Raw genomic sequence first — 27037 nt, forward strand, 5'->3', positions numbered from 1 at the left:
GCTCCTTGTGAACTGTTTCCAGCCCAGTGACCCAGGACCAGACTTTGACTACGCCAACGGCAACCTTCCCTCCGGGACCAGCACAGAAGGAAGATAAATTACCACCGTCTTGAACCTGGTAACGGGCTGTCAGTAAGATCGACTTTTTGGGAAAGTTCATTGACTGTGAATAACGTATGTTGACAGATAGCTAAATAAGAGAAATATATTGTTTCCATTGTTTCCTTTTGCACTTGAAAAGGAGCAAATGTAACTGAAAACTGATCTAACTTTTTGCTGGATCTGTGTTTAAAAGGACGGATATATATAGAAATTGTTTCCTCTAGAGGGAGTTTTTGAAACTGTTGCAGGAGTGGAGCTGGGGAATTTTCCAGCTGCAGAGATTAAGACCGTGAGAAACAGAGATTGACCTTGGACAAGAATGTTGACAGAAGAAGCCCTAGTGATTGCATTTTGCAAGACAAGTGCTTTATTGGAACAGCTTCATAAGAAGACGGATGTGATGATTATTAAAATTGACAATATGGGACAAATAATGACTGAGTTGGGACTAAAAGTGAATACCTATACAGAAATAACCCAGGATTTGATTCAGGAACCTGTTTTGACATTGCAAGCTGTGGAGAAGAAGAAGGAGAAAGTTGTTGTGGTTCGAGGACCCGACCCCCGCAATGTGGAATGAATACGCAAGGACACGTGATATAAGGTTAATGGGCAAGAAAAGGCCACAACTTTATTGATTACAGCAGTGAAAAGGTATTGGCTTAGGCATTGGATGTCTAAAACAAGGGGGTTTATTCACCAGTAGGTGGAGCCTGTTGATGCTAATCCAACTATAGGCTCTCCCCTGATGTCACCGAGGGTCGTGCCATGGCCTCCTGCCAAGCAGGCATCGGACAGAGTACACGACCACCAGATTCCTTTAACGGAATAGCCAAAAACTGAAGGCATAGGCGATGGCCACACCTAGCCCTTCGACACACCACAACACATTATTCCAATGCCTAACCTACCCACCAATACCACAAAAGTTGTGACGATTGCTATGAGGTAGGCGAAAAAACCAAAAAGCCTAATGCCAAATGGAAAAATTCTTACTAGCCCCCCTGGACAACCAGGGCGACCAACCTAAGGTCCATAGCAAGGCCAATGAACTAAGACCCAGAGCTCAAAGGGAGTGGAGGGTGCGTGACTCGCGATGAGACGAAGGAGAGAAGAATGAGGCCGAGGAGGAGCTGGTGCCGCAGCAAAAGGCTGCTGTAAACGCCCCCTCGGAGGCACCTGGTTGGGTGCCTGCCGAGGGGCGTGGGCGCCAGCCAGGTGAGAGGAGGAGGCAGGGGGCTAACGCCTCCTGCTAGGGGCGGAGCTCGGGCTCCTGCCCACAACCACTCCCCTCTCTTCCAGGGAGGAGAGTCTTTGTTGAACCTCAAGTAATTCAAGTGGATAGAGCCTTGGCCTTACAGAGGCAATTTGATGAACATAAGCTGTTGCCCTTTATGATTAAATCCAGAGAAAGCCGGATTTGGAGGGATGGAGTCCTGCTTGGATTGGAGAAGGAAAGTTGGATAGATCCCCTTATGCAGGTTTGGGACCTGGATTTGGGTCAGGGGGAGATTGGAGTTGTGGGGGCCTTTAGCTTTGGAGGGATTTTGAAACATGCTCTGAAATATCGTTTGGACTTTAGTTCTGACTATGGAGAATGGGCTGACCTGTCGAGAAGGAATAATGACATTGTTAGGTTGGAGTCTCCCCGAGATCTACTCCTCACTGCCAAAGGAAGGGAACTAAGAACAAGATCAGCAGAAGACAAAGTGAAGCACATGTATAGATATGAAGAAGACCTGCAGAAGGGACATGGGAAAGAGTTAAGAACCTCGGATAGAAGATCACCAGGTTGATGGACCATATGGAATTGATAGAAAGGACTGACAGAATCCGAGTCCAGGGAGAAGAGATGGTGGAAGAAGATTGGAAAAAAGTTTTAAAAATTTATTTAGAGAAATATTGTTAAATTAATGAGTGTTAGAAAAATTGTTGGAATGAAATTATACAGCTTTAGTAGAAATGTTATAAGGAGTCAAGTATATATACGTTTTAGGGTTTTAATGGTAAGATAAGGTTAAAATAAATTAAGACAATTAAATGACAGAAAATAGTGAAAGATGGAAAGGATTTGCTGAAATAATTAATAACTAGAATACAAAGGAGGGAGGTGTGAGGAGGTCGATGAAACAAGTTAATGAAAGATAAAGATATGGAAATATTGGAGGTGTTTTTTAATTGTTTTTGCTTTTGTTTTTCGGATGTATGGTGGTTGGTTTTTTTTTGGTCTTTTTTCTTTTCTTTCTTTCCCCCCCTTTTTATACGTACTGTAATGTTTTGATTTGTACTATTTACTTTTTCTTTTTCTTTTTTACTTTGTTTTGTAATTCTTAAAATCTTAATAAATATTATTTTATATATATATATTCAAAGGATTGCATTGTGTATATGAAAAGAAAGGCGGGCAAAAAGAATCAGTGTGCTAAATAAATGCACACACTTACAGAAACTCTACTTAGCGTTAAATTATACCATCCTGTCCTTAAAGGCACAATCAAACTAAAGTTAAAGCTTTTGAAGTCTCATTGAATTCAACAAATCTAAGCACATGCTTGGTGAGATTGAAAAGTGCTTAACTTGGACATTCCAGAAATATACAGTATAGCTTTAAGCAGCCAATCAGCTACCACTCCAATAGTGTTAGTCTTTTCATGCAGATAATAGATAACTCTCTAGTCTGCATCAAAATCCCACATAGTTATATAAATCTGATCACATCCTTGGGAGGGAGGAGGAAGAGAAGAAAAGAAAAGAAAATCACATTAAGAATACATGCCAGTAATTTAGCAATATTAGTATTTAAATTGCAGTTTTGACAGCAAGTTAAATGTTATATTCATAGAAAATTAGATTTTGCGTTGAATTTTCTAGCACAGAGGTAGTATTGAGTGATGGTTTAATTTACTTTTAACAAGAATTTAAAATACGTTTTCTTGCTGTTGTAAATGAAAAATAAATGAGACTGATGAAAGAAACAAGTTATGTTCCTACCGCAATAGAAGGAAAACAAAGAAATCATGTAACGTATAATTCAGAAGTTATGGTATAAAAATTTTCTTGAAAATATTTTGGCTTCATTCAAAACTTTCCATACATTTTGCCCAAGAAGAAACCTGCATTTGAATTTCACAGTTGTTGAAACTTCAATAACAACTCTTAGTCGGCCCATCCTTTTGAATGAACGGAGAAACCAGTATCTCTGCCTCACCAAAAAACCCATCTATCTGATTTGTGTACCATGTTTAAGAGTGAGAATGATTTATAGTATCCTCTTCCTCTCTAAGATATCCCTGGTTTTACTGGAATATTTTTGGAATACCACAACCAAAGAATATCAATTCATCCATTTCTTTCTTTTTTTTCTTTCGTCTTACACAGCAGCATCAAAACGAGGTCCATACATAACTGTTTCAAAATTATTTAAGGCACCTAGAAGGCAGAGAATGTGGCACCTACGGTACTTTATGACTACCCTTCAATGTACACAGACTCAATCTAGTGTAAGAGGAAAATTACTAATGGCATTATGGTCAAATGAGGTAGAATAAATCAAATATTATTGTCACTGTCAGATTATAATCACTATGATAACCTTCTATGTAAATCTGATTTCCTACTTCCTTTTTTCTTGTTAAACATTCTTGGAAACTGAAGACCTATTTTTATAAGTCTCCAAGGTTTAATAAAAACACATTTCTACAACTGGGTCATTAATATATTTACATTTTAACATTACATGCTAAAAATAACCTCCCTCTGACTCATTATAGGGATGTTAATAACACACTCCTATGATGAATCGTGATGGGGTTCATATTTAATTATCCTATCATTTGTTTTTGCAGTCTACGGAATTGCTCTTTCTTTTCTTTTAAGCCAAATTTCTAGGCTGATGACTTTAGAGTTTCATAATGGAAATAGTTTAAAACATGGGAATTTGCTTGCTTGAGTTATTTCATAGGCTTTAAATGGTAAACTATGAAAACAACTGACCTCACTGGACGGAGTCCCTTGTAGACTTTCACAAGGGGTAAAGGGCACACACATGCTTTGGTAACCCTTGTCTAAAAAGTGCTAAGTGCCTGCTTTTGACAGGTTGACAATGTGTTTCTCTAAGTGCTATTCAGGTACCAAAAGGTAATTTAACATCCCAACGTCAATCACAACAAGCTACTGAGCAACATGCATGCAGCACACCACAGGGCTCTGATGTTATCAAGATAAAGAGACATTCTATTAATCATAACACAACTGGAGGCAAAATGATCAATTTACACAAACTGAAGAACCAAAGCAATTCAGTTACGATGACTGGCTGTACTAACAGGAAAAATCCTTATGTCCAAGAAAATTAGGTTATCTTGCTGGGTTCCACCAGAGGAAGCAGCATGATGAAATGGCATTGGGTTTGGAATCCAGTATAAAACTCAAATTTCTTGAGAAGCAAACTATCCGCTCTCAAAAAGGCAGCATTTAGCAGTTGCTGCCAAAAGTTTGGGAGATGTCTACTGAAGTCTCTGGTTGTAAGGTGGCTTTTAGCATGTTTTTTGAAAACGGTGTTTAAGTATCTTGAAAATCTCCTTCTGCATGTTTCCTAAGCTTCTATTCCAGGCATAGGCAAACTCGGCCCCCCAGAAGTTTCAAGACTACAATTCCCATCATCCCTGACTAGTGGTCCTGTTAGCTAGGGATGATGGGAGTTGTAGTCCCAAAACATCTGGAGGGCCGAGTTTGCCTATGCCTGACATCTGTAATGCATAGGTATAATAACTTATTTTAACTGCCACTTAGGCAGTCCTTATCTTCCAAGAATATGAAAATGTAAATATTCTTGGCAGATTCATATCACAACATCCTTAAAGAACCTGCACTGGTTGCCCATTTTCTACAGAGCCCAAATGAAGGCACACAAATACCTAAATGACTTGGACCCCGGATGTAGCACCTCTTTCCATATCAACCCTGATAGGGTACTACTGTCCTGTGTGGCTTGATGATATATATGCTTTGTAGGATTCCCCAGGTTGTGGAATGCCCTCCTGTTCCTTGGTGCATTTTGTAACATAGTTGTAAAGCTTTGGGTGTCAGATCAAGCCTTTGGGTGAGTGGAAGTTTCCCCTTCTGCTGTTTTTAGATGTTTCACATACAATTATCTACAAATTTATTCCATGCTTTATCCTCCTATCAATTTAGTACCACTTGAAAATCTCAGCGTTAATGGCTTTATGCAGAATAATTATTAAAAAAGGAAACAACTACTCCGTTCTTTGTTGTTTCATTATTTCTAACTTTATTGTATAGGTCTTCCTTCTAATCACAGGAGCACCTATGAGGATAGGCTGAGTAGAAAGGTCCTCTCAGCGCTTCCAGGGGTACTTACTCTGTTCCCTGCTATCCTCTGTCAAAGTAAGCTTCCATATATCTCTCTGGATTCACATGCCTTAGGGAAGAGATATTGTTGGATTGTACACCTATATAATATAGGAGACATATCCACTCAAAATGATCAGGGTGGCGAAATCAAGCTCAGCAGCACAGATTCACCTTCTCAGTTGACTGTGGAGTCCATTACCATTTTGCATTCATCCTCTAAACACTTGCTGTAAAAATGTATCCTAGAATTAGGTTTTATTGTATTTTAACACCCATCCTAATCATTTCTGGGAGTCTTTCTGCCAGTGTGATGACATGGTTTGAGGGCAGGGTGGGATCTACACACATAAAAAAAAAAGTTGTGGAAATGCTTTTTGGAGGAAAAAGTTATGAAAAATAAATTGAATTTTGCATAGCTCACTGTTGCCATCTACTGTCACATTTGTATATTGCACTTTACAACACATTTTATTTTTATGTTTTATTTGCAGCTGTGTAGCTGAGTCCTAGGGTGGCGCTGTGGATTAAACCACACAGCCTAGGACTTGCCGATCAGAAGGTCAGTGGTTTGAATCCCCGTGACGGGGTGAGCTCCTGTTGCTCAGTCCCTGCTCCTGCCAACCTAGCAGTTCAAAGGCACGTCAAAGTGCAAGTAGATAAATAGGTACCGCTCCGGCAGGAAGGTAAACGGTGTTTCCGTGCGCTGCTCTGGTTCTCCAGAAGCGGCTTATTCATGCTGGCCACATGACCCGGAAGCTGTACGCTGGCTCCCTTGGCCAATAAAGCCCAGAGTCGTCCGCGACTGGACCTAATGGTCAGGGTTCCCTTTACCTTTACTAGCTGAGTCCTAAGACCAGGACCCTGGGGACAGGAGTTCAGATCCCCATTCATCCATGAAGCTTATTGGGTGACCAGTCACTGTCTCTCAAACTAACCTACCTCACAGGGTTCTTTATGAGGATGAAATGGGAAGGAGGAGACCATGTACACCACCTTCAGCTCCTTGAAGGAAAGGTGGGGTAGAAATGTAATAGCAAAATAAATAAAGTTTCTACAATGACATTGATGATGCATTCCTATGCACACGAGGTCTACTTCCAAGTAAACACACATAACAAAATAAAATAAAAAATACACAGCCCATCAGAAACCCTACAACAAATATTTCAAAACAAAAATGCATTTCTCCCCTATCTGTTTTGAAAATAAAGCATTATATATATTTTCATATTTAGATAACAGTTTGTTCCACAACAGCTGTTCAAGTGACAAAACATCCCTTTAATCTACAAATAACAAGAGTGTATCAACATCACGGGGGGGGGGGGAGAAATACAAGGCTACTCCCTTCTCCCCGCCACACACAAAAAAAAATTAGAAATTTGATTAAGGTAAAGATGAAGGAATTGCAATGTTTCATCTTTCTTTCTTTTAGGCTAACCCATTAAAAGTTCCTATGCTTAACATAAGTACTATTAAGACAAGGGTTAACAGGATAATATCATATTATAAAGACAGGTAGAATTGCTCCTAAGGCTGGGGTTAAGAAGTGGAGAATTAGCTGCCCCAAACATCATGAGATACTATCAAGCAGCACCTCTGACAGCTTTGAGTCAATGGATAAAGAATTCAGGTGGAAACTAAAAAAACAACACACACACACTCGGAGGTTGAACAACAGAGTTTCTGTTAATAGAATAGCTATAAAAATTATGTAAGAGAATAAGTTATTCTCTTCCATTAGGTGGGGAATGATGCCTTTCCCCACTAATATTTTAAGAAATAGCAATTTGATGGAGAATCCATTTTTCAAAACAACATTAGTCTAGAAGACGTAAACATAGCCCAACAAGTCCTCCTTGCTCCCCTTTCTTGATAAACACTCACTGCAAACTGAAAGCAAATAGCAGGGTTTGGGCAGCATGGGAAGAATAAGGGCCAGGTTATTTTTTAGAGATGTATATGTCAGCCCCTTAAATTCAGAACTGATTACATAATCTCAGTATGCTGGTTTAAAATTCAACAGCTCAGCACCTAGTCAAACATCTGGCCATTGTGCAGCAATGTGTGTGTGAAAACAGATATCAGTTAAATCGTGTCCTCCCTAAAAGGACCCATCTGGAGACCCATCTCCTGTGTTGTGGGTGGGTAAGATTGGTCAGCCACAACACCCGATTGGTAGGTCCCTTGATGTTGGGTTCAATCTGGCCAATGGGGTGCAGTCCAAACAGATTGAGGGACCTATATATACCCATGCACGTGACCCAGAGCTTCCTCTTTTGGTGCGTGCATTCGGAACAAGCTAGCAGCGTGTCCTCTGCGCAGTCAAGAGAGATTACCTTCGACGGATCATCCTGGTAATTTCTTTCTGTTATCCCTTCTTTCCCTTTAATTCCTTCCAATTGTTTTCTTCCCCTCCCTGGTTAATTATTCCCTTCCCTTCCTTTCCTTTCCCTTCCCCCTAGAGGGGCTTCTGCCCCCTGAGCACTCCCGGTCTTTGGAGGTTGCCGCTGCCCGCTTAATTTTCCCTTTGGGCTCTTTGCGCAGTGGCTTTTTTTGTTCTCGGTTCTGGCTGTGGCTGCAGCTTCGGGGCTTTGAATTTATTGGGCGATTTGTGCGTTTTGTTGTCTGGGCTGTTCTGTCCAGCCGATCGCTTTGGGCATCTTTGAGAGTTCCCTCTCTGAGTGATTCGCTAATTTTCCGTGGGAACTCCCCCCCCCCCCCGTTAGCCTGACTGCCATTTTATCCTTTTTGATTTGGGGGAGGTTTTAGCCCCAGCTAATTTGGCGGGAGTGCCATCTTGTCTTGGTGGGAGCGCCATATTGATCCCAGGGTGCTTTTATTATTGTGTGTATGTTTCAGTACCCCCCCCCCCCGTTTAGTAAAGAAGGGATCGGGATGCCTATTAAGAGAAATCCAAGTCCTGCTCTCCCTTCTAAAAGGGTGATTAGAGGCCCGTCTCAGTCACTGCATTCAGCGCCTTCCCCAGCAGTTCCTCAGCATACGCTGGAATGCTTGGGTGCAACCATGGCTGATATTGGTTGAGACCCTGTGGCCATGTCAAGGTTTAATAAGGAGCTTGAGTCTTTGGCTCAGCAATTTGGGAGGCAGCCTGATTCTCAGCCCAGCCCCTCCATGTCTTCCACTGTTTTTGAGACTCATGGTCCTTCAGATGTGAGCGAAGGGAATGAGGCTTCCGACTCTTCTGGTGCCTTGCTCTCCCAGTTTCAGCCTTCCAGGATCCCAGTCCCAGCTAGCCCTAGGGGTCGTCCAAGGATTATGGGTGCCATGATGCAGTGTGCCTTCCAGTCTGGACTGCCTTGTTCGCAGTTGGCACCCCCAGGGCCTGGGAGTTCAGGGCCTCAGCTTGCACAGCATGCGTGTGTGGGGTCTTCTTCCCAGTCAAGCTCCTCACATGATTTTAGTTCTGTGCAGGTTCAGCGGCTCCTTTGAGGGAGGCGCTCAGCACCCAGTCTTCAGAGGAGGATCTCCCAGTGCCTAGAGTCCCTTCATCTGGCAGCAAGCGGCAGAGGAGTCGTCACTCCAAACGCAGGGCCAAGAGGTGCAGAGATGGCAATTCCTCCTCTTCTACTGGTACGTCTTCTCAGACCTCCGATGACGATTCAGATGTGGCTCTGGGTCTGTACTGGGGTCACGGTGAGGGGGCTTCAGGCCTTCCCAGGTGGGCGTGGCAGCATAGAGCCAACACGCACAGGGCTAGGTACTGCCTTCCTCTGGAATGCATTGATGGCGAACAGGTCAAAGACGTTAAAGTTTCGACGAATGCTGTCAGGGATATTATCCCAGGCGCACATTTGGCTTCCAGGATGCAAAACAGGATACTCAACAGTCGTTATGTGGATATGTTCTAAGTCCTTTCCCATAATGAATGCCCAGACAAGGATAAACAGGTTGCACTGGGCAAGGGCAAGGCCAGCTCCCTTAAAGTGGAGAGAACCTTTGAGAAGTGGTTTGATGCTTTTCAAGTATTTGCTGGGGTTATTTCTGCAGCTTAACCCAAGAGAAGTTTGCAACTGTGGATTTATCAATCTTTGGTGTGTAAGGCCTTTGCAATGGCTGGTGAGGCGGCAGCTATATGCTACGACAAGAGTTTTCGCCGTTGGGCTGCCAGGATCCCTTCTGCTTGATGGGATCGTAAAGATCAGGAAGGAACTGGCTTTGGGTAGGATAGATGGCCCATTTGAGTGCCTTCCCTACCCGGATCTGCACCTTTCCCCTTTGGGTGCGGTGCCTAAAAAGGCCCCTGGGGAATTTCATAACTTATCTTACCCTCAGGGTTCATCAGTAAATGATGCTATCCCTTCTGAGTTGTGTTCTGTTAAGTATGCCACCTTTGACCAATTGGTTAAGTTGATCCGGAGTTTTGGGAAAGGTGCACTTTTGGCAAAGTGTGATGTTGAAGCTGCCTTCCGCTTACTTCCTCTTCACCCACATGACTTTAAGTTGCTTGGGTTCCAGTTGGATGGAGCTTATTATATGCCTATGGGCTGCTCTATATCCTGTGTAGCTTTTGAAGCCTTTGGTAAATTTTTGGACTGGGCCTTGTGTACCAAGACAGGTTTTAGGGGCGTGACCCATTACCTCGACGGCTTTTTATTAAGTTCTGCAGCCGATTCAGATGAATGCTTGCTATTATTGCATGCTTTTAATGACCTAACTGAGGAGTTAGGTGTTCCCTTGGCAGCTGATAAAACTGAAGGCCCAGTCATGAGGTTATCTTACCTTGGAATTCAGTTGGGTACTGTGGCGCTAACTTCCGCTTTGCCTGAAGTAAAATTGGTGGCTTTGTGTGATATCAGTATGGATTTTTTGCCACGGGAAAAAGTTACCTTCAGGCAGATTCAGTCCCTATTGGGCCATGTGAATTTTGCACACAGGGTGGTAGCCCCTGGTTGCTCCTTTTGCGCACGCTAAGCGAAACTTTCCGCAGGCCTGCAGTCACTCCATCATCAGGTGCGGTTGACTAGCGAGGTCAGGGCAGACCTTGAGATGTGGCTTGAATTCCTGAAGGAGTTCAATGCAATTCAATTTCCAGGTCCATTCGGACGCTGCTGGTTCCTTGGGTTTTGAATTCCTTGAGGTATGCTAGCTAGATTACTAAGGAAATGACTTAGCCTGCTCCCAGATGAGCACTATGTTACTGTACTGGGTGGTGGGATGCAAATATAATACACAATAACAATATATAAATGTTATATAAACATATAAATGGGATGCAAATATCTCATTGTGTGGAGAAAGCAGCAGGATTATCAGGCACCATGGGACACCTGCAGCAGCATTCATTCAGATGTCTGGGTTGGGGCGGGGGCAAACAGACTCCTGTCCCTCACTTTGATCAAGGGGTAGGAGAGACTCAGAAAATGGGTAGCTTATGCAAGAGTCACACACCTGATTACAACCCATTCCTATATGTGTTTATGCAAAAGCAAGTCTGGTGGAGTTCAGCTGGAGGACTTACTCATTTGCAGTTGGACATAAGACTGTGAATGCATTTTTTTTCTTGGAGGAAAAAGTAGGAGAAGCTGTCACCGCACCTGCCCTCCATCAGTCCATCTGGTCCTCTGCAGCAGTGGTGGCTATCTTTGCCAGAGGCACGGGCATTTTCTCCCGCAGCAGCTGTTCACAAAGCGGCTATTGCCAGAGCAAATGGAAAACAGCTTCTTGCAATTATAGCTGCACCTTCTGAGGATCAGAATAGGATTCTTGCAGCAGCTTTTCTTACTCTTCTGTCCTGGCCAGTGTATGAGGTGGATAACAGTAAAGAGTTATCATCCTATGCATAGCTACATGGGAGTAAGCTCTAATGCATGGGTAGGCAAACTAAGGCTCGGGGGCTGGATCTGGCCTAATCACCTTCTAAATCTGGCCCATGGACAATCCGGGAATCAGTGTGTTTTTATATGAGTAGAATATGCCCTTTTATTTAAAATGCATCTCTGGGTTTTTGTGGGGCCTGCCTGGTGTTTTTACATGAGTAGAATGTGTGCTTTTATTTAAAATGCATCTCTGGGTTTTTGTGGGGCATAGGAATTTGTTCATGTTTTTCCCCAAAAATATAGTCCGCCCCCCCCCAAGGTTTGAGGGACAGTGGACCAGTCCCCTGCTGAAAACATTTGCTGACCCCTGCTCTAATGCACTCAGTAGGGCTTACTTCCTGGTAAACTTGCATAGGATCTGACTAGAAGCCTCTCGTTTATGTGTCAAAATGCTGGTTTTACTGCAGCCCTCTAGTGATAATATAATCCAGTAACCTGCAGAAACACCTGCCATTCATGACGGCATTTGAAGAATTTAGAGGAAGTATAGCCATATCTCTGATTTTTATTACTGAATGATGAACCCAAGTTTCATCCCCACAGTAATCAAAATCAAACAAGCTAAGCGAAAAACAAACATAGCCCCCAAGTGGTTACAAAAACAAATAATGGCTTAAGTAGAGAAATTACAGAAGCACCATTAATACAAAACACAAATTTATTCCTTTGTGCAGGAAAAAAGAAAACCCACTGCTATGAGCTAAACAAATTAGCCACTGCACTGGGTTGTACAGAAATCATAATGTAATTATGAATGCTGAATTTGTCAGCGAACAAAACAGGGCAGCTTCTCCAATCCAAATACTTTTGCATCTGATCTCCTGTGTGCACTGATTGTCCCGTTCATTACAAGGGTGGAGAACTGCATGCTTTAACCACCATATTGAATAGGGCCTTTTATGCATGGATCCTGCACTTGGTAAAGATGGCTGGATGAAGCCTTCTAAGCCAGCCTTCTCCAACCTAGTGAACTCCCTATACCAATCCACAAGAATCATAGAATCATAGAATCATAGAATTGTAGAGTTGGAAGGGACCACTAGGATCATCTAGTCCAACTCCCTGCAATGCAGGAATACGCAGCTGTCCCATATGGGGATCAAACCTGCTACCTTGGTGTTATCAGCACCATGCTCTAACCAACAAGAGCCTCGCAATAAAACAGACATTGCTGTTATTAATGAGCCACATGTGACACCAAAGCAAGAAGCTTCTGAGCATATTCAGAGTGCCTTGCCCAAAGTAAAAAGAGTCATTTAGTTTCCTGCATGGTATAGGGGAAGGAAACCACCGGGCATACACAGAAGCTTGTACTCAGCGTAGAGACACTGACACTAAAAGACAGGATAGCTCAATTGGGTAGAGCGTGGTGCTGATAATGCCAAGGTTGAAGGTTTGATCCCTGTAAGGGACAGCTGCATTTTCCTGCATTGCAAGGGATTGGACTAGATGATCCTCAGGGTCTCTATGATTCTATGACATGTGTAACTCAGGGCCATTAATTTCAGTGGGTGTTCTCTGAGCATACATTAGTTGGACACAATGCAGAACGCCTTGCACCCACCGACCAAAAGGAGAAATACAGTCATGAAATTGCCTGCAGCTCAAGGGAAAGGCAGCTCTGAGCATAACTTATTTCACCTGCACAGCATTTGCTACCAAACTATCGGTATATCAACACAATTCCAGGATTTTATTTTATTTATTTGTAAGAAGTGCAGTGGATGTTGAAAGGGGAGGGAGCATACCTAGATCACCTTGCGGAGAAAAATGTAGCAATGGAGTTGCTTGCATGGTACAAGAGAATGAAGGCTCTGGGCATACACTGAGTGCAATATAACTAGCTGAGCTTGCACAGTCTGTTCTTCTGGACTGCAGGTATTTCAGAAAATTTGCAGAGGAGAGGAAGCAATGTGTGTTGAAAGTGGAAGGAACAAAGATGCAAGTTAGCCACAGTGGGCAAGCCCACTTTGTGTACAGAGGTCAATGATTTAAAAGCAGCTCTTGCTGTCTGCACAGTTTGCAGTTGCGTGCGAAGACCCCCAAGGCCTCCCAAAGAAAGACACAGTTGACACCAATATTAGTTTAAGGTTATTGGCATAATTTTGGCCACAACTTTATTGATTGCAGAATGTGAGTGCTTTGCTTAGGCACTGGTTCGACTAGCTGCACCTACACCTCCGGCAGGGCAGCACTGACAACTGGACACCGGCAGAAGTTAGTAAGGGTAAACATACCAGGGGAGCACTGGTCCTACAACAGATGCAACCTCACCCCAAAATGCTCCTAGGTGCTCTGGCGTGGCCCTAACCCCTGGAAGGGGATCGGACAAAAGCATGGTGAGCACCTGGATTCCTTTAATGGAATACCCTATCGCACATTGGCAGGGGCAGGTGTGACAACCTCCCCTCCACCACACCTTGATCCAATCCCTAACTGCCAAACCTTATAAAGTTGTGACGATTTGCTACATGGCAGGCGAAACTCAAGTGGCACCAGCCAATCTGCCAAATGGGGAAATTCCTACCAGGTCCCTGCCCCCAAAAGCAGATGACCCACGACAGCATAGAAAGGTCATAGCAAGACCCTAAATCCGATGCACGAGGTGCTAAGAGGAAGCTCGGCGCAACATGCAGTGGCATAAATAGGTCCCCCGGCTGCAAATTCTCTCAACCCCATTGGCCAGAATTACCCCAGCAACCGAGGGACCAATCGGGTTGTTGTGGCTATCCAGACGGTCCCACCCACACAAACAGTGAGGTTGGTCTTATTGATCTCACCACAACACGTGCCCTCCGTGATGAGGACACAGTTTCTAGACACTTGCAAAGTGCTTTTGGAGAACCCTAAACTAAGGTTACCAGATTTTCTTTCAATGAATTAGGGGACACTTTTCAACTTCAATGGATTTTGTATGGGGACTGTCCCCGGGAAATGGGGACTTCTGGTAACCTTACCCTAAAGCACAGCAGTTCAATGGCTACAGTAATTCACAGTATATGAAAAAGTACCAGCTTCCTGTCCTCCCCACTTTCAGCAATGAGACCACACACACACACACACACACACACACACACACACACACGCTCATTTATAGTAACAGATTACCCAAAATGTTTTTTATTGAAGTTTAGAATGTTCAAAACCTGAAGGAGAAGCTATGAAAACTTTTCAGGGAACATCCTAGCAGCTGATACAGAAAACAGAACATGAGCTTAGCATAAACTCTTCTCTGTTTGAAACCTTACATAAGCTATGGTTTTCTGGCACAAAAATGTAGTCTTTTAATAATTCTTGGCTCCTCTAGAAAGGCTCTCATATCCTACTGTGAGAGGTGCCAACAAAAGAATCTGGAGTGACAGATAAAGTACTTTGCATATGGGTTCTCAAAGAACTTTAAACGTAGAGGAACAGAGCCAAGAGGTCAAGTGACTTTCAGAAGCGACACTGCAGGCAGGCAAGACACACAGGCATTCGCCACATGGAGAGATATGAGCAGAAAGCAAGCTCCTAACATAATAACACATGTCCACCCTGCTTAGCTATTTTCAAAATATTTATTTTCCAAGACAAATCTGGTTCTTAAAATTACTTTAGCTGGATCATGTAAAAATTAAGTAAAAAAGTACTTTACCGAAATTGTGCCTCATTGATTTCAATGGAACAGAATAAAGCATTAGGTCAACTTCCCCAATGAAATCAACGGTGTCTGTTATGCTTTAACTTTAGCTTGATTGTTCCCATTAGTATTCAAACATTCACCAGTGTCAACCAAGACATCTTTTTAGTACCTAGAGCCAGCCAAACTGCATGCACAGAAAACCCAACGTATTGAAGAGTTCCCTCATTTATTGCAATATCAGGTACAGATCTACACATGCACCCCAATATACACGTCAGGGCACATGAGAAACACCTTAGAGCTTTGGCTTGGCAGCACAGTGTTTTCTGCCATAAAATCTAAAGCAAGGTCCAGTCAATCCAAAAGTTTAACACTGAAATTTGGAAATGAAATAAAGCACCAAGGAAACAGAGACAAGCATGCAAGCACAAACTCCCTTTGGTATTTATTCTGCCATTGACTGACTGTAGACCCCTTCCATCTTTAAATTTATCTCCCTTACCTATTAAGCCCAGGATATGTGTCAAAAGCTTATAGCTGTTTATCAACGTAGCTCTCCATGGAACAGAACAAAACTACTTTAACTTCCCCAGATTTATGGCTTTCAGTACAAAAATTCTAACTTGGCCTAGATAACAGTAAAAAAAAAGCGGAAGTCCAGATATTATCATTCCAAGCAAAGGAAAACAAATTGTTCCAGCAAATTATTTCACACCTAAGAATTTCCCACTCAAACCTATAGCAAAAAGTAAGGAAAACATATGCCATTTGCATTTCATATATTCAAATGCAAATAAATGTATGCAAACTCACCATTTTGAGTGAATAGCATACTAATTTTCAGTTCCCTTAAGGCAAGGAAGAAAAACGAAGACTTCAAACCAATGTCTCAGTGACAAAATAATGCAAGTGGATTAAAGAAATAAAATATTTTTCAGAATATATTTTGCGCCTTAAAGGTACTCAAGCAAGTAACAGGTAGAACTCATGTGTATAACACAAAATGTAATAATAGCACCATGGTTTATTTGAAATTTGTCTCTGTTGCTTACTTGTTCTTTGACTGATGCCAGAATGGCAGATGTGGTCTCTGTTTCAGATCCATCTCCGTTAGATGTATTCAGGACAGGGCTAAGGGAACTCGTCTTGTCAGAAGACGATGGCTGGTCTGGAACAGGCATAGCTCCTGTAACACAGAAGCAAGGCATAATTACACATCTGGTTTTATCAAGAATTCAAAATGCATAGAAATAGATGACCTGGTTTCAAGAAAGGAATGTCTAAAGTTTCTTCTTGTTTTGGTTGATGGCCAAAATTGTTTTCTTTCATGGAACTTCCCCTTGTAGTTTTCACACACACCTTTTCTGTTTTCATGTATGGTGACTCTAAGATTTCCTTTTGCAACATGCACAATACCAAAGGGGACATATGTTGCCAAATACTGTACTTTGATTGTACTGTTAAAAAAAAAAATCATTTGAAGAGTTCAGGGCAAAGTACATAGGGAAGTCACCCTACTTTATTCTCACAACCTTGTAAAACAGGTTAGTCTGAGAGACAGAGGCTACCCAAAGTGAGTTTCACAGTTGAGCATACATGTGTGTGAACTCAGACCTCCAGAGTTCAAGCCTGACACACTGTTCACTACAGAGCGTGTTCTCCATAACAGAGAGCACGTGTTGCGGTTGGGAAAAACAGGCCACCCTGCAGTGACTAGGCAAATTTGGAGGAACCCAAGCCTTTAAGTGGTTAAAGTGGGTTGCTGGGGAGTTTTGATTGTTGCCAATTCGGAGGAGGGGTCAGAGTCTTTAAATACAGGGGCCAGACGTCGGACGTTCTCTTGGCCGTTTTGCACCGGATCACCCGCCCTCCCTCCCTTTTATAGGGTGGTTTTTTGTTTTGCTCAATTGACCTTGCTATGCCTGTCATGGGGTCGTCCGCCTTGGTGCGGGGGCCTGGTAGGAATTTTGCCATTTGGCTGATTGGCTGGTGCCATTTGGTTTTTGCCTACTGCGTAGCAAATCGTCACAACTTGTAAGGTTGGCGGTTAGGCATTGGTTAAATTGGTGCTTGGAGGGGTAAGTGCCTATCCCTCCAAATGATGCGAAGGGAATTCCGTTAAAGGAATCCAGGGGCTTGCCATTCTTTTCGTCCTTGCCCCCGGAGTTGGACCTGGGCCGTGCAAGCCCCACCGGAACATGAGGGTGAGAAGAGAGGAACTGTTACCCAGCTTCATTTTCTCACCCAATACTTGTTTCCCACGCTGGCTTCCGTTGGTGTCCGGAAGGGCCAGCTCTGTCCTGGAGGGCAAGGACAGATAGTCGGAACCAATGCCTAAGCAACCACTCACATTTTTTGTATTTGAATAAAGTTGTGGCCAAAATTATGCCAAAAACCTTAAACAAAAAATCACGTGTGAAGTGTGAATTTTTTGGTGGGTGGCACTGTGGGACTCAACACGCAACACACTGTCTTCCTATGGCTCAAGTTGCCTCTGTCCAAAAAAATACATGTCCAATATCTCTGAGTGCATGGAAGTAGCTGTGCAGTCCTTTCGATCCTAGCCTTACACATTTGCTGTTGTCACGAATTCAAAGTATTGCTGTGAGTTGGGGAGGGAAGGGGGCAGGGAGGGCTGTACACCAAGACCCTTCTAATTCCTGGATCCAGCAAGTGTTAAAAATCTAAGCAACGATTCAATAGCCAGACAAGTCTCTTGGTAATGGCCCTCTTAAGTATGGTAAGAAAGAAAGTGGCTCTGTGCCAGACAGCAAATGGATGAGGGGGCCACTCCTTCAACTTGCTGCTAGTAAGAAAAGACAAAAGCCAGACCTGTGTCGTGTGTGTGTGTGTGTGTGTGTGTGTGTGTGTGTGTGTGTGTGTGTGACATAGAAGCTAGAAGAAGAAGAAGGCTGAAGCCTGTGTGGTTTTTTGAAAAGAAGAAATGAAACGTAGTACTTGCTCTTGGAGATTTTTACAGTCCTTTCTCATGGGGGGGGGGGTGAGGCAGTGCTAAAGAAGTTAAGTCTCAATTTACTGGTGTTAACACTTCTACAAGGATACTTCCACTATTACTTCCTCCCCTTTGTACCCTAATGAATTATTCACCAGGTCTGATTTCCAGTTTGTATACTAGGCATGAATTTAATATTTAGCTATTTTTTATATAAAAAACTAATAGTATTAAGAACTTTTACATCTAGAAAGTATTGCTGCTTTAATTTAGCAGAAGGTGCTGGTGTCAAGACACCTAAATGGTTAGGTACCAAAATGCCTAAAGGGGCTGTCCCCCTCATATGAACCCACCAATCTGCTAAGATAATTATCTGAGAGCTTACTTTAGGTTACCTCTGCCTTTGGAGGTTAAGTAGGTTTGTTACCAGGCAGGCTAGGCCTTTTTTGTGGCGGCACCTTGACTGCAGGATATCCTCAACAACAGAATATTCTGAACAAACATCTTTGGTGTGCCAATGTTATTTTCTACTAGGTACCAGGTTAACAGTCTTGTTTTTTTCTCCTTGGCCTTTGATAGTAAATAATGCAACCTGCTTTCCCACTTTTTCTTGTTGCTTATTCATTGCTGATGGTTCAGGTGTAAAGCAGCCTCGAAAAACCACTGGTGGAATAATAAGGCTGAAACGTGGTTAAATAATGCTTCACAGAAAATGAACAGGTTCATGTGTTAACTGGCATTTAGACGCTTCTTACTGTGTACTAGCAAATGGCCTGTCAGTATGATAACAAGCTGCAGTCGGTGCGTATTCAAGGAATCAGTAGGGGAGGCGTCTGTGCATCCACAGCATCCTGTCAGCTTTTACACTAGGCATCTACTATGCATATGCTTCCTATAGAAATAATACAAACTTTGTGCCCATGATTACATGAAGGAGATACACAATCTCAGAGTTGCTGTTGTATTTAGTGTAGCAACTCCTCTCTGCCTGTGCAAAATTGCAGTGTTCTCAACAGGGCATCTGCCTGCTGCTTCTATTATTTCTCACATGACGAGTTGAGATTTCCCATGCAATTCGGATATGAAGAAGTCCTCTTCCAAAAGGGTCTTTGTCGTCCCTGCCCCCACACCCCTGCCAAACACACAATGGGCAATTGAAATGACTGGGTCCTAGGAAGCTTTAGAATTTAGTCATTCCTCCAGAATGCATTGGGGTTAAATGTAAGTTAGGAACACATGAAGGTGCCTTATACTGCCTCAGACCATTCAGACAAGCCAGGAGAGCACGATGAGAGTCCAAAAACACATTCCAGCCAGGCAAAGCACTCAAAGAAGGGTGCCAAGCCAGCAAGGGGTCTGGCTCAGGAGGGTATATAGCCTGGGAAAAATCCCAAGGGCTAGTTAAAAGGGCCTGTTTTTGCCCCCCCCCCCTCCGGCCTGAGGTTCTCCATCTCTCTGGCAGGGAAAGCAATGGCAGTAAAAAAAGAATGAGATGTATTTTCTTATAAAGGGCTTTTTGAGGGGGGTGCAACCAGTTGGAATTAAAAGAACTACATTATAAAACTAAAGCAGGACTGTATGTTGCTTTAAAGTTTGCTCATATGAATTAGCAAATCAGAAGTTTCCATTGTGTTCAATGCAAAATTTCTGTTCCATGAACAGAAGGTCTCCTTCAGTTCACAGATGTTATTTAGATCCAGTGGAAGCTCCTTTTCAGAGGGGTTATGCCATTTTCAGCAATTTCCTGTTCCCTCAGAATTACCACCCTTGCCAGTGTTTCTCAAACTTGTGTCTCCAGCTGTTGTTAGGCTACGACTCTCATTATTCCTGACCATTGGTCTGGCTAAGTATAATAATAATAGTATTTATTTATTTATTTATTTATTTATTTGTTTGTTTGTTTGTTTGTTTATACCCCACCCATCTGGCTGGGTTTTCCCAGCCACTCTGGGCGGCTTCCAAGCAAATATTAAAAACAATACAGCATCAAACATTAAAAACTTCCCTAAACAGGGCTGCCTTCAGTTGTCTTTTAAAAGTAAAATAGTTGTTTATCACTTTGACATCTGCTGGGAGGGCGTTCCACAGGGCAGGTGCCACCACTGAGAAGGCCCTCTGCCTGGTTCCCTGTAACCTCACTTCTCGCAGTCAGGGAACTGCCAGAAGGCCGTCAGCGCTGGACTTCAGTGTCCGGGCTGGGCGATGGGGGTGGAGACGCTCTTTCAGGTATGAATGACGGTAGTTGTAGTACATCAATAGCTGGAGACCCAAGTTTGAGAAACACTGAATGCTGTTCCAGCATGTACTACAACCATCCAGAGCAGATTTGGGGTGCCATAGGAGGCTGCAAGAGAAAGGAGGAAATAAAGGGGGGACCTCTACCTCCCTTACACCTGTAGGAACAGTACGTATATAAAAACTTGTTTTACAGGAAAGACAAATGGGTGTTACTGTACATAGTGAAAATGTGGGTGTTGATTTCAAAACATTTGATTTATATATATATATATATATATGTAGGTTTTGGTGTCTTCGGGTGTCTTCCCGTGTAAGAGTTGGGGTGTCTAGGCGACGTTTCGACGAGGTCTCACTCGTCATCTTCAGGCTGGTGCTTTCGGCTTCTTGTTACTAGAACAGAGCAGGATCTCAGTGTTTGAGTTCCTATAAATACTGTTGAGGGGGTGTGGTGTATAGCCTCCAACGTTCTGGGCAGATAGGAAGTTCCTAGGTTAATGTGCCTATTCTTCTTTTGTTCATTAATTACTTGAGGGATATCTTGAGTGATTACTTGAGTGATATTCTGAGTACCACTTAGGAGGGTCATTAGGTGTGGATTAGTTGCTAAAGCTTTCGTGTCTTGACCTCTTGACCTTGTGAAGAGTTTTTCTGAGAAGATGGCTGTACTGCACTTAGTTGTGCTCTGGCTTGGCTTCGTGTATAGGGGCGAGCTGTGGTTTTGTGCCCTGTGCCAGCCAGATCTGTGTAGGGATTGCAGGGGGGTGCAGCATCCGGAGGTGCCACTATGGTTTGGCTGAAGCACCAGCCTGAAGATGACGAGTGAGACCTCGTCGAAACGTCGCCTAGACACCCCAACTCTTACACGGGAAGACACCCGAAGACACCAAAACCTACATTCCTGTACCCGTGAAAATCTACGAAAGCATATATATATATATATATATATATATATATATATATCAATCTTTATTACGGTCCAGAGACCCAACAAATCATTACAAATCAATACGCAATTCGTACAGTCTACCTCCAGGTTAATCAAGCATTTTGTTTAGAATATAGGGCTCATTTGTTCTTGCAACCACCGATAAAAACTTTGCATCAACATATAATTTTCACTTTGTGTGTTACCAGTTTTCTACAATAGCAACCATTGGAAATACTGTATTTTGCAAGAAAATGCATCTTTAAGCATGGTGGGTGAAAGGGAATAAGAAGGTAGATGAAGAGATACAATACACAGAACATGTAGGGCCTGTTAATTCATGCCTAAGGCATGAATTAAATCATGTGTTTACTATGCACTGTATTGCATTTCAAGATTTTGATTCAAATTAGTTTAGCAGTAATTGATTTAAATGCTTGCTGTGTTATAAGAATTCATTACTGCTTCACTTTCAGAATATACCTGTTGAATAATTTTTCATTGTTTAAGGAGATACCAAGGGACTTTTATTGTTTTGCTTATTGTATTATGATGGTTTAATTAAAGCTTTCTATTTGATATTCCTAATTCAGTGCAATTGCTTTTTGATAATTTGATATTTGCATAAATCAATATTGGCAGTTCCTTAAAATGCAGTGTTTGAAATTTGTGCACCTGGCAATCAACCTGAATATTATCATCTGGAATCAGAAATATAGTAACCACAGTGTTCATGAACTATCAAAACTGGGGCTTAATGTACAGATGGAAGGAGCCACTGTCAGGATCCAAGCATTGTGTAGGATATATGATATTGACGTTCTCTCCCAACAAATGGCATCAACAAGGGCGAACAATACAGTTTCAGTACCATGACCAGGCATGAAGCCAGACTTGAATGGATCCGAATAACCAGTTTCCTCCAAGCATGCCTGAAGCTAGACTACCACCACCTTCTCAAGCACCTTGCCTAGAAAGGCTATATTTGCCCCTGGGCAGTAGTATTTTTACTTCCTTTTCCTATTGAACAAACACATTCTGGGAAATAAAAGCTTATTCCAAGGGCGCAGCAATAAAACTGCTAACACAGTTGCAAAGCTAAGCAGGGTCTGATCTGGTTTCAAATTGGATGGGAGATGGTGTGTTGCTATTCCTGCATTGCAGGTGGTGGGGCTAGTTGACCCTACTCTACAATGCTATTATTCTATGAGTAAGAAGACAATAATTTTCAAAAGGTACTCAAATTGTCATAATTATATGGTGTTATCTTCTTGGTAAAGTTAGCATAAGGCAGAATTTATTCTGCTTAATTCCAAATATGATGTAATACCAATACAATGTAAGCTTGAATTTTTTTTCAAATGAACACTAATGAACAGGTTACTCTATAAAAGGAGAACCAAAGGGGGCGGGGGCAGAATCAATACATTCTCATGCTACATACTTTTAAGGCTTCAAAAAAAGGTGGTATAATGGAATGCAATCATGAATTATGGAGCCTTGCCTAGAACCATGTCTACACAACTGCACACCAAGCAGGACTCGCTACTATTTGGGGATGGAAATAAATTATTTACTATCTGGCACAACGAATAAAAGCTAGCCTCATGACTGCACAGTATTAGGCAGCTTCAGAGGTGAAGTGCTTTCTGCACACTTGAAATTGAGAGCTTGGCCTCAAATGATAATCATACAGGCCATCAGGGTGGGCTGTGGTTTCCCTGTGTTGTGGGAAGCACTAAATCAAAGGCATAAGCTATTTTCTTTAAATAGTGTATTTGATATAAAACGGATTCTTAGGTTGAGCTATGGCTCTGTTTAAGCTTGTGCATGGTCCTCCCCATGCCTTTCTCTTTCCCAAGTCTAATTTGTGGGATGAAGAAGGCTACTTATTTAACTTCTATTGAGTCACTTCTGCTAGAATGTGCCTTAACAGTTATACTAGTCGTAGTCTCCAAAAGTTTTCATATAGAACAGCATGCAATTTTAAGGATGAAAGCCTATGCACGAGAGGCTGGCATGAAGCGAGGTAGTGTAAAATAGTATTCAAATACTCAGCTGATAGACTAGTAAACATATTACAATCAACATTCATTAACAATATTGGTTGATATGAGGTAACTAATGATGGATCTTTGGGGTCTCCTTGGGAATTACCATTATGTTTGCTTCGAGAAATATTTATCCCAAGGTGGCTTGCATTGCAGGTGAAAACAAAAACCAATTAAACAATTAAAAAACAATAAAACAGTGCAATCAAATCTGAATTTAAACAGCAGAGTAGAATGTTTCAATTCTAGTGTTTTAAAATACAAGCAATTCCCCATGTGTGTAGGGGTTGCATTCTGAGGCACCACACACATTGGTGGGATGTCGGCGGTTGTGTGTGCCTTGAATGTGTGCCAGTGGGGAGTTGTCTGTTCATCTTCCTTGCAATGCTAAAAAAAAAAAATTCATTAAAAATGTCTCATTGAATAAGGGAACAGTCCTATATACAAGAAGCTGGCATAAAGCAAGCTGCTGTAATTTTATGCTGGGTCCAAACCTTGTTGAGGAGCAAGACTACTGCTGGCTGTGCAGCCCCATGCCTATCAGAAACAGAACAAGCCTTGAAAGTAAAGTTTGACTTATGCCACCCTTTTTGCCAGGTCACATGATTGAGTTGAACAGAGTTAGGATCCAGCTTAAGTCCCTGCTTACTGGTCTCCCCACCTTCATGTCCCTGCAACCCTCCTCCCCCCTTTTTGCAACTTACACTGAACTCAGTTCAGCCAGCTTCAGCGCAATCAGAAAAGCCCCAACTGAGCCAGGATGAGCAAATTACGCCACTTCAGCTGAACCACGTTTGCAGACTTAATGCTGACTGAGCCAGGATCCTCTTGGCTCAGCAAGAGATCCACAGCACCCTCAGTAGCGTATCTCAGCAGAACTTGTAGGATTGCATCCTAAAAATGTCTTAACCTGACACCTAAAAGACAACAAACTGTCTTGGGGAGCTAGTATCGCAACTGGGAGGTCATAGATAAATAGTCCAATATTTGGTGGCTTCCTGCTTGATAACTGGTCGTGGTGGAACTAGGACCTCAGGGAAAGTTCTTAATGTTTGAGAAGTACAGTGCTACCTCAGGTTACATACGCTTCAGGTTACAGACTCCGCTAACCCAGAAATAGTACCTCGGGTTAAGAACTTTGCTTCAGGATGAGAACTTTGCTTCAGGATGAGAACAGAAATTGTGCAGCGGTGGCGCGGTGGCAGCAGGAGGCCCCAGTAGCTAAAGTGATGCTTCAGGTTAAGAACAGTTTCAGGTTAAGAACAGACCTCCGAAACGAATTAAGTACTTAACTGTATAGTATAGTAGAAGCTACCCAAGTCCCAAGCCACAAAGGGCTTCAAAAGGTTAAAATCAACACTTTGAACGGAGCATGAAAACAAAACTGGTAACTAGTGTAGATCTCTTGAAATTGGCAAGATATGTTCTTAGCAAGCCATTCCAATTAAAATCCTGGCAGATTTATTCAGAGTAATTGCACAATCTTCAAGCGCTGCCCCACATACAACACATTGGTAAAGGTAAAGGGACCCCTGACCATTAGGTCCAGTCGTGACCAACTCTGGGGTTGCGGCGCTCATCTCGCTTTATTAGCTGAGGGAGCGAGTGTACAGCTTCTGGGTCATGTGGCCAGCATGACTAAGCCACTTCTGGCGAACCAGAGCACTGCACAGAAACGTCGTTTACCTTCCCGCCCTATTTATCTACTTGCACTTTGATGTGCTTTCGAACTGCTAGGTTGCCAGGAGCTGGGACAGAGCAATGGGAGCTCACCCCGTTGTGGGGATTCGAACCACCGACCTTCTGATTGGCAAGTCCTAGGCTCTGTGGTTTAACCCACAGCACCACCCGCGTCCCCATACAACACATTGCAGTAAACCAAATAAGATGTTATCACAGCACAGGTCACAGTTGCCAGATTATCCCTGTCTGAGAGAGGACACAATTGGCTATTTTACATCAGATATATCAAAATTCCACTGTATCTATCAACAATAGCACAATTTACACTAGTAGGACTAACCTTTTTATAAAAGTAGTGCATTCAAACTTTATAATGGTGAAATGCTGAAAAGGCAAGAGGAGTAAAACTGCCTTCATTTCTCTCTCCTTGCTTTGGATCACAAGCTTTCTCAGAGCATTTTAGTTAGTGAGACATGCATAAACATTAACAGCAAAGGAATGCCTGTCTAGTTTAGCATCGCTTTAAAACTGGCCACAGCTGCCATCTGTGTAGCTGTAGTATACAAAAAAATATACATATACCACTAAAAGTACAGGGATTGGCTTAGTAATGCTATTTGTAAGAGAACATCTGGGATCTGCAAAAGGAAGTTTCAAAAATAGGCTCATGATAACATCTGTTGGGTTCTATTTATAATTCATCTTAGGTGGCCTTTTACAGTCGCTTTCAGCCTTAATAAGGCCATCCCATAGATGCCCATTGTTACCCAAATAATAGTGGATTCCTATACATTTCTACTCAGAAGGAAGCTCCACTGAGTTCAATGTCACACTGCTCAATAAGTCTGTAAACCATAAGATTACATCCTAATCTGGGGAAATAAACAGCTATAGGTAGTTTTGACCTGGAGACTCAACAGTGTCTGACTATCCTGTTACATAGCATGGGTGTTTTGTTAAATAAATTCACTGTTTTGTTAAATAAATTAAGTTTGATTAAAGTTTTGATTAAAGAGAACACCATTAACATCAAGACTAGCCATAGGCAAACTCGGCCCTCCAGATGTTTTGAGACTACAGTTCCCATAATCCCTGACCACTGGTCCTGTTAGCTAGGGATGATGGGAGTTGTAGTCCCAAAAAACATTTGGAGGGATGAGTTTGCCTATGCCTGATCTAGACCCTGATGCTTACAGTCTCCTTATTTTACCTTCTCCTGCTATGAACTCCTGCAGCCAAAGCACATTTCAGCCCTGGCCTGGTTAATTTTTGCTGTGCCAGGAAATAGGGATTAAGCACACCACAGTTTTTCACATTTTCTTTTATATAGCACCATCAGGTTATATGTCACTTTACAGATATATACGAAAGAAACAGGAGGTTTCAGATACAGTGGTGCCTCGCAAGACGAAATTAATCCGTTCCGCGAGTCTCTTCGTCTTGCGGTTTTTTCATCTTGCGAAGCACGGCTATTAGCGGCTTAGCGGCTATTAATGGCTTAGCGGCTTTAAGAAAAAGGAAGCAAACTCGCAAGAACTCGCAAGACGTTTCGTCTTGCAAAGCAAGCCCATAGGGAAATTCGTCTTGCGGAACGACTCAAAAAATGGAAAACTCTTTTGTCTAGCGAGTTTTTCGTCTTGCGAGGCATTCGTCTTGCGGGGCACCTCTGTACTGGTTTGTTTCATTTTAACTAGCCAGAGTTTCTCAAGTTTGGATGCAATGGGGAATTGTTGTTAAATGTTATTTCTTTTTGTGAACTATTTTGAGGTCTGCCCCCCCTTTTTACAATCAAATGGTATATCATTTTTGTGAATTAATTAAAATTAGCTACAGTTGTACCTTGGTTTTCAAACAGCTTAGTTCTCGAATGTTTTGGCTCCCGAATGCTGCAAACCTGGAAGTGACTGTTCTGGTTTGCGAACTATTTTTGGAAGCCGAACATCTGACAGGGCTTCTGACTGGCTGCAGGAACTTCCTGCAGCGAATCAGAAGCTGTGCTTTGGTTTCTGAACGTTTTGGAAGTTCTGGAATGGATTCCATTCAACTTCCAAGGTATGACTGTTATTGAAAAGTGAAAAATTGCAGCTTTCGGGAGTGCATGGGTCTGAGGTTCACGCAAGCTCAGTTCTTTTAATGGCAAAGCATGGTTTGCTGTTATGTTTAAGCCAGTATGCCATGCATTAAAATATTCAGAAAGGTAAAAAAAAAATCTCCTAAAATGTTTGCATTTGCAGAAAATTCCAATTAGCT

At 42.5% G+C, this 27037-nt stretch overlaps 1 protein-coding gene across 1 annotated transcript in view; it reads right to left on the reverse strand.

Annotated features, from left to right (window-relative positions):
• The window catches only part of CTNND2 (catenin delta 2), a 552484-nt gene that overhangs the window by 458774 nt on the left and 66673 nt on the right, over positions 1-27037 (reverse strand). The window contains exon 2 of the mRNA XM_081206065.1: positions 15990-16123. Within this exon, the coding sequence (XP_081062191.1) occupies positions 15990-16123 (134 nt within the window). The remainder of the gene's footprint in view (positions 1-15989; positions 16124-27037) is intronic.

The sequence above is a fragment of the Podarcis bocagei genome (genome assembly GCF_964188305.1).
Source record: "Podarcis bocagei genome assembly, chromosome: 8".
In the NCBI taxonomy this organism is placed as follows: domain Eukaryota; kingdom Metazoa; phylum Chordata; class Lepidosauria; order Squamata; family Lacertidae; genus Podarcis; species Podarcis bocagei.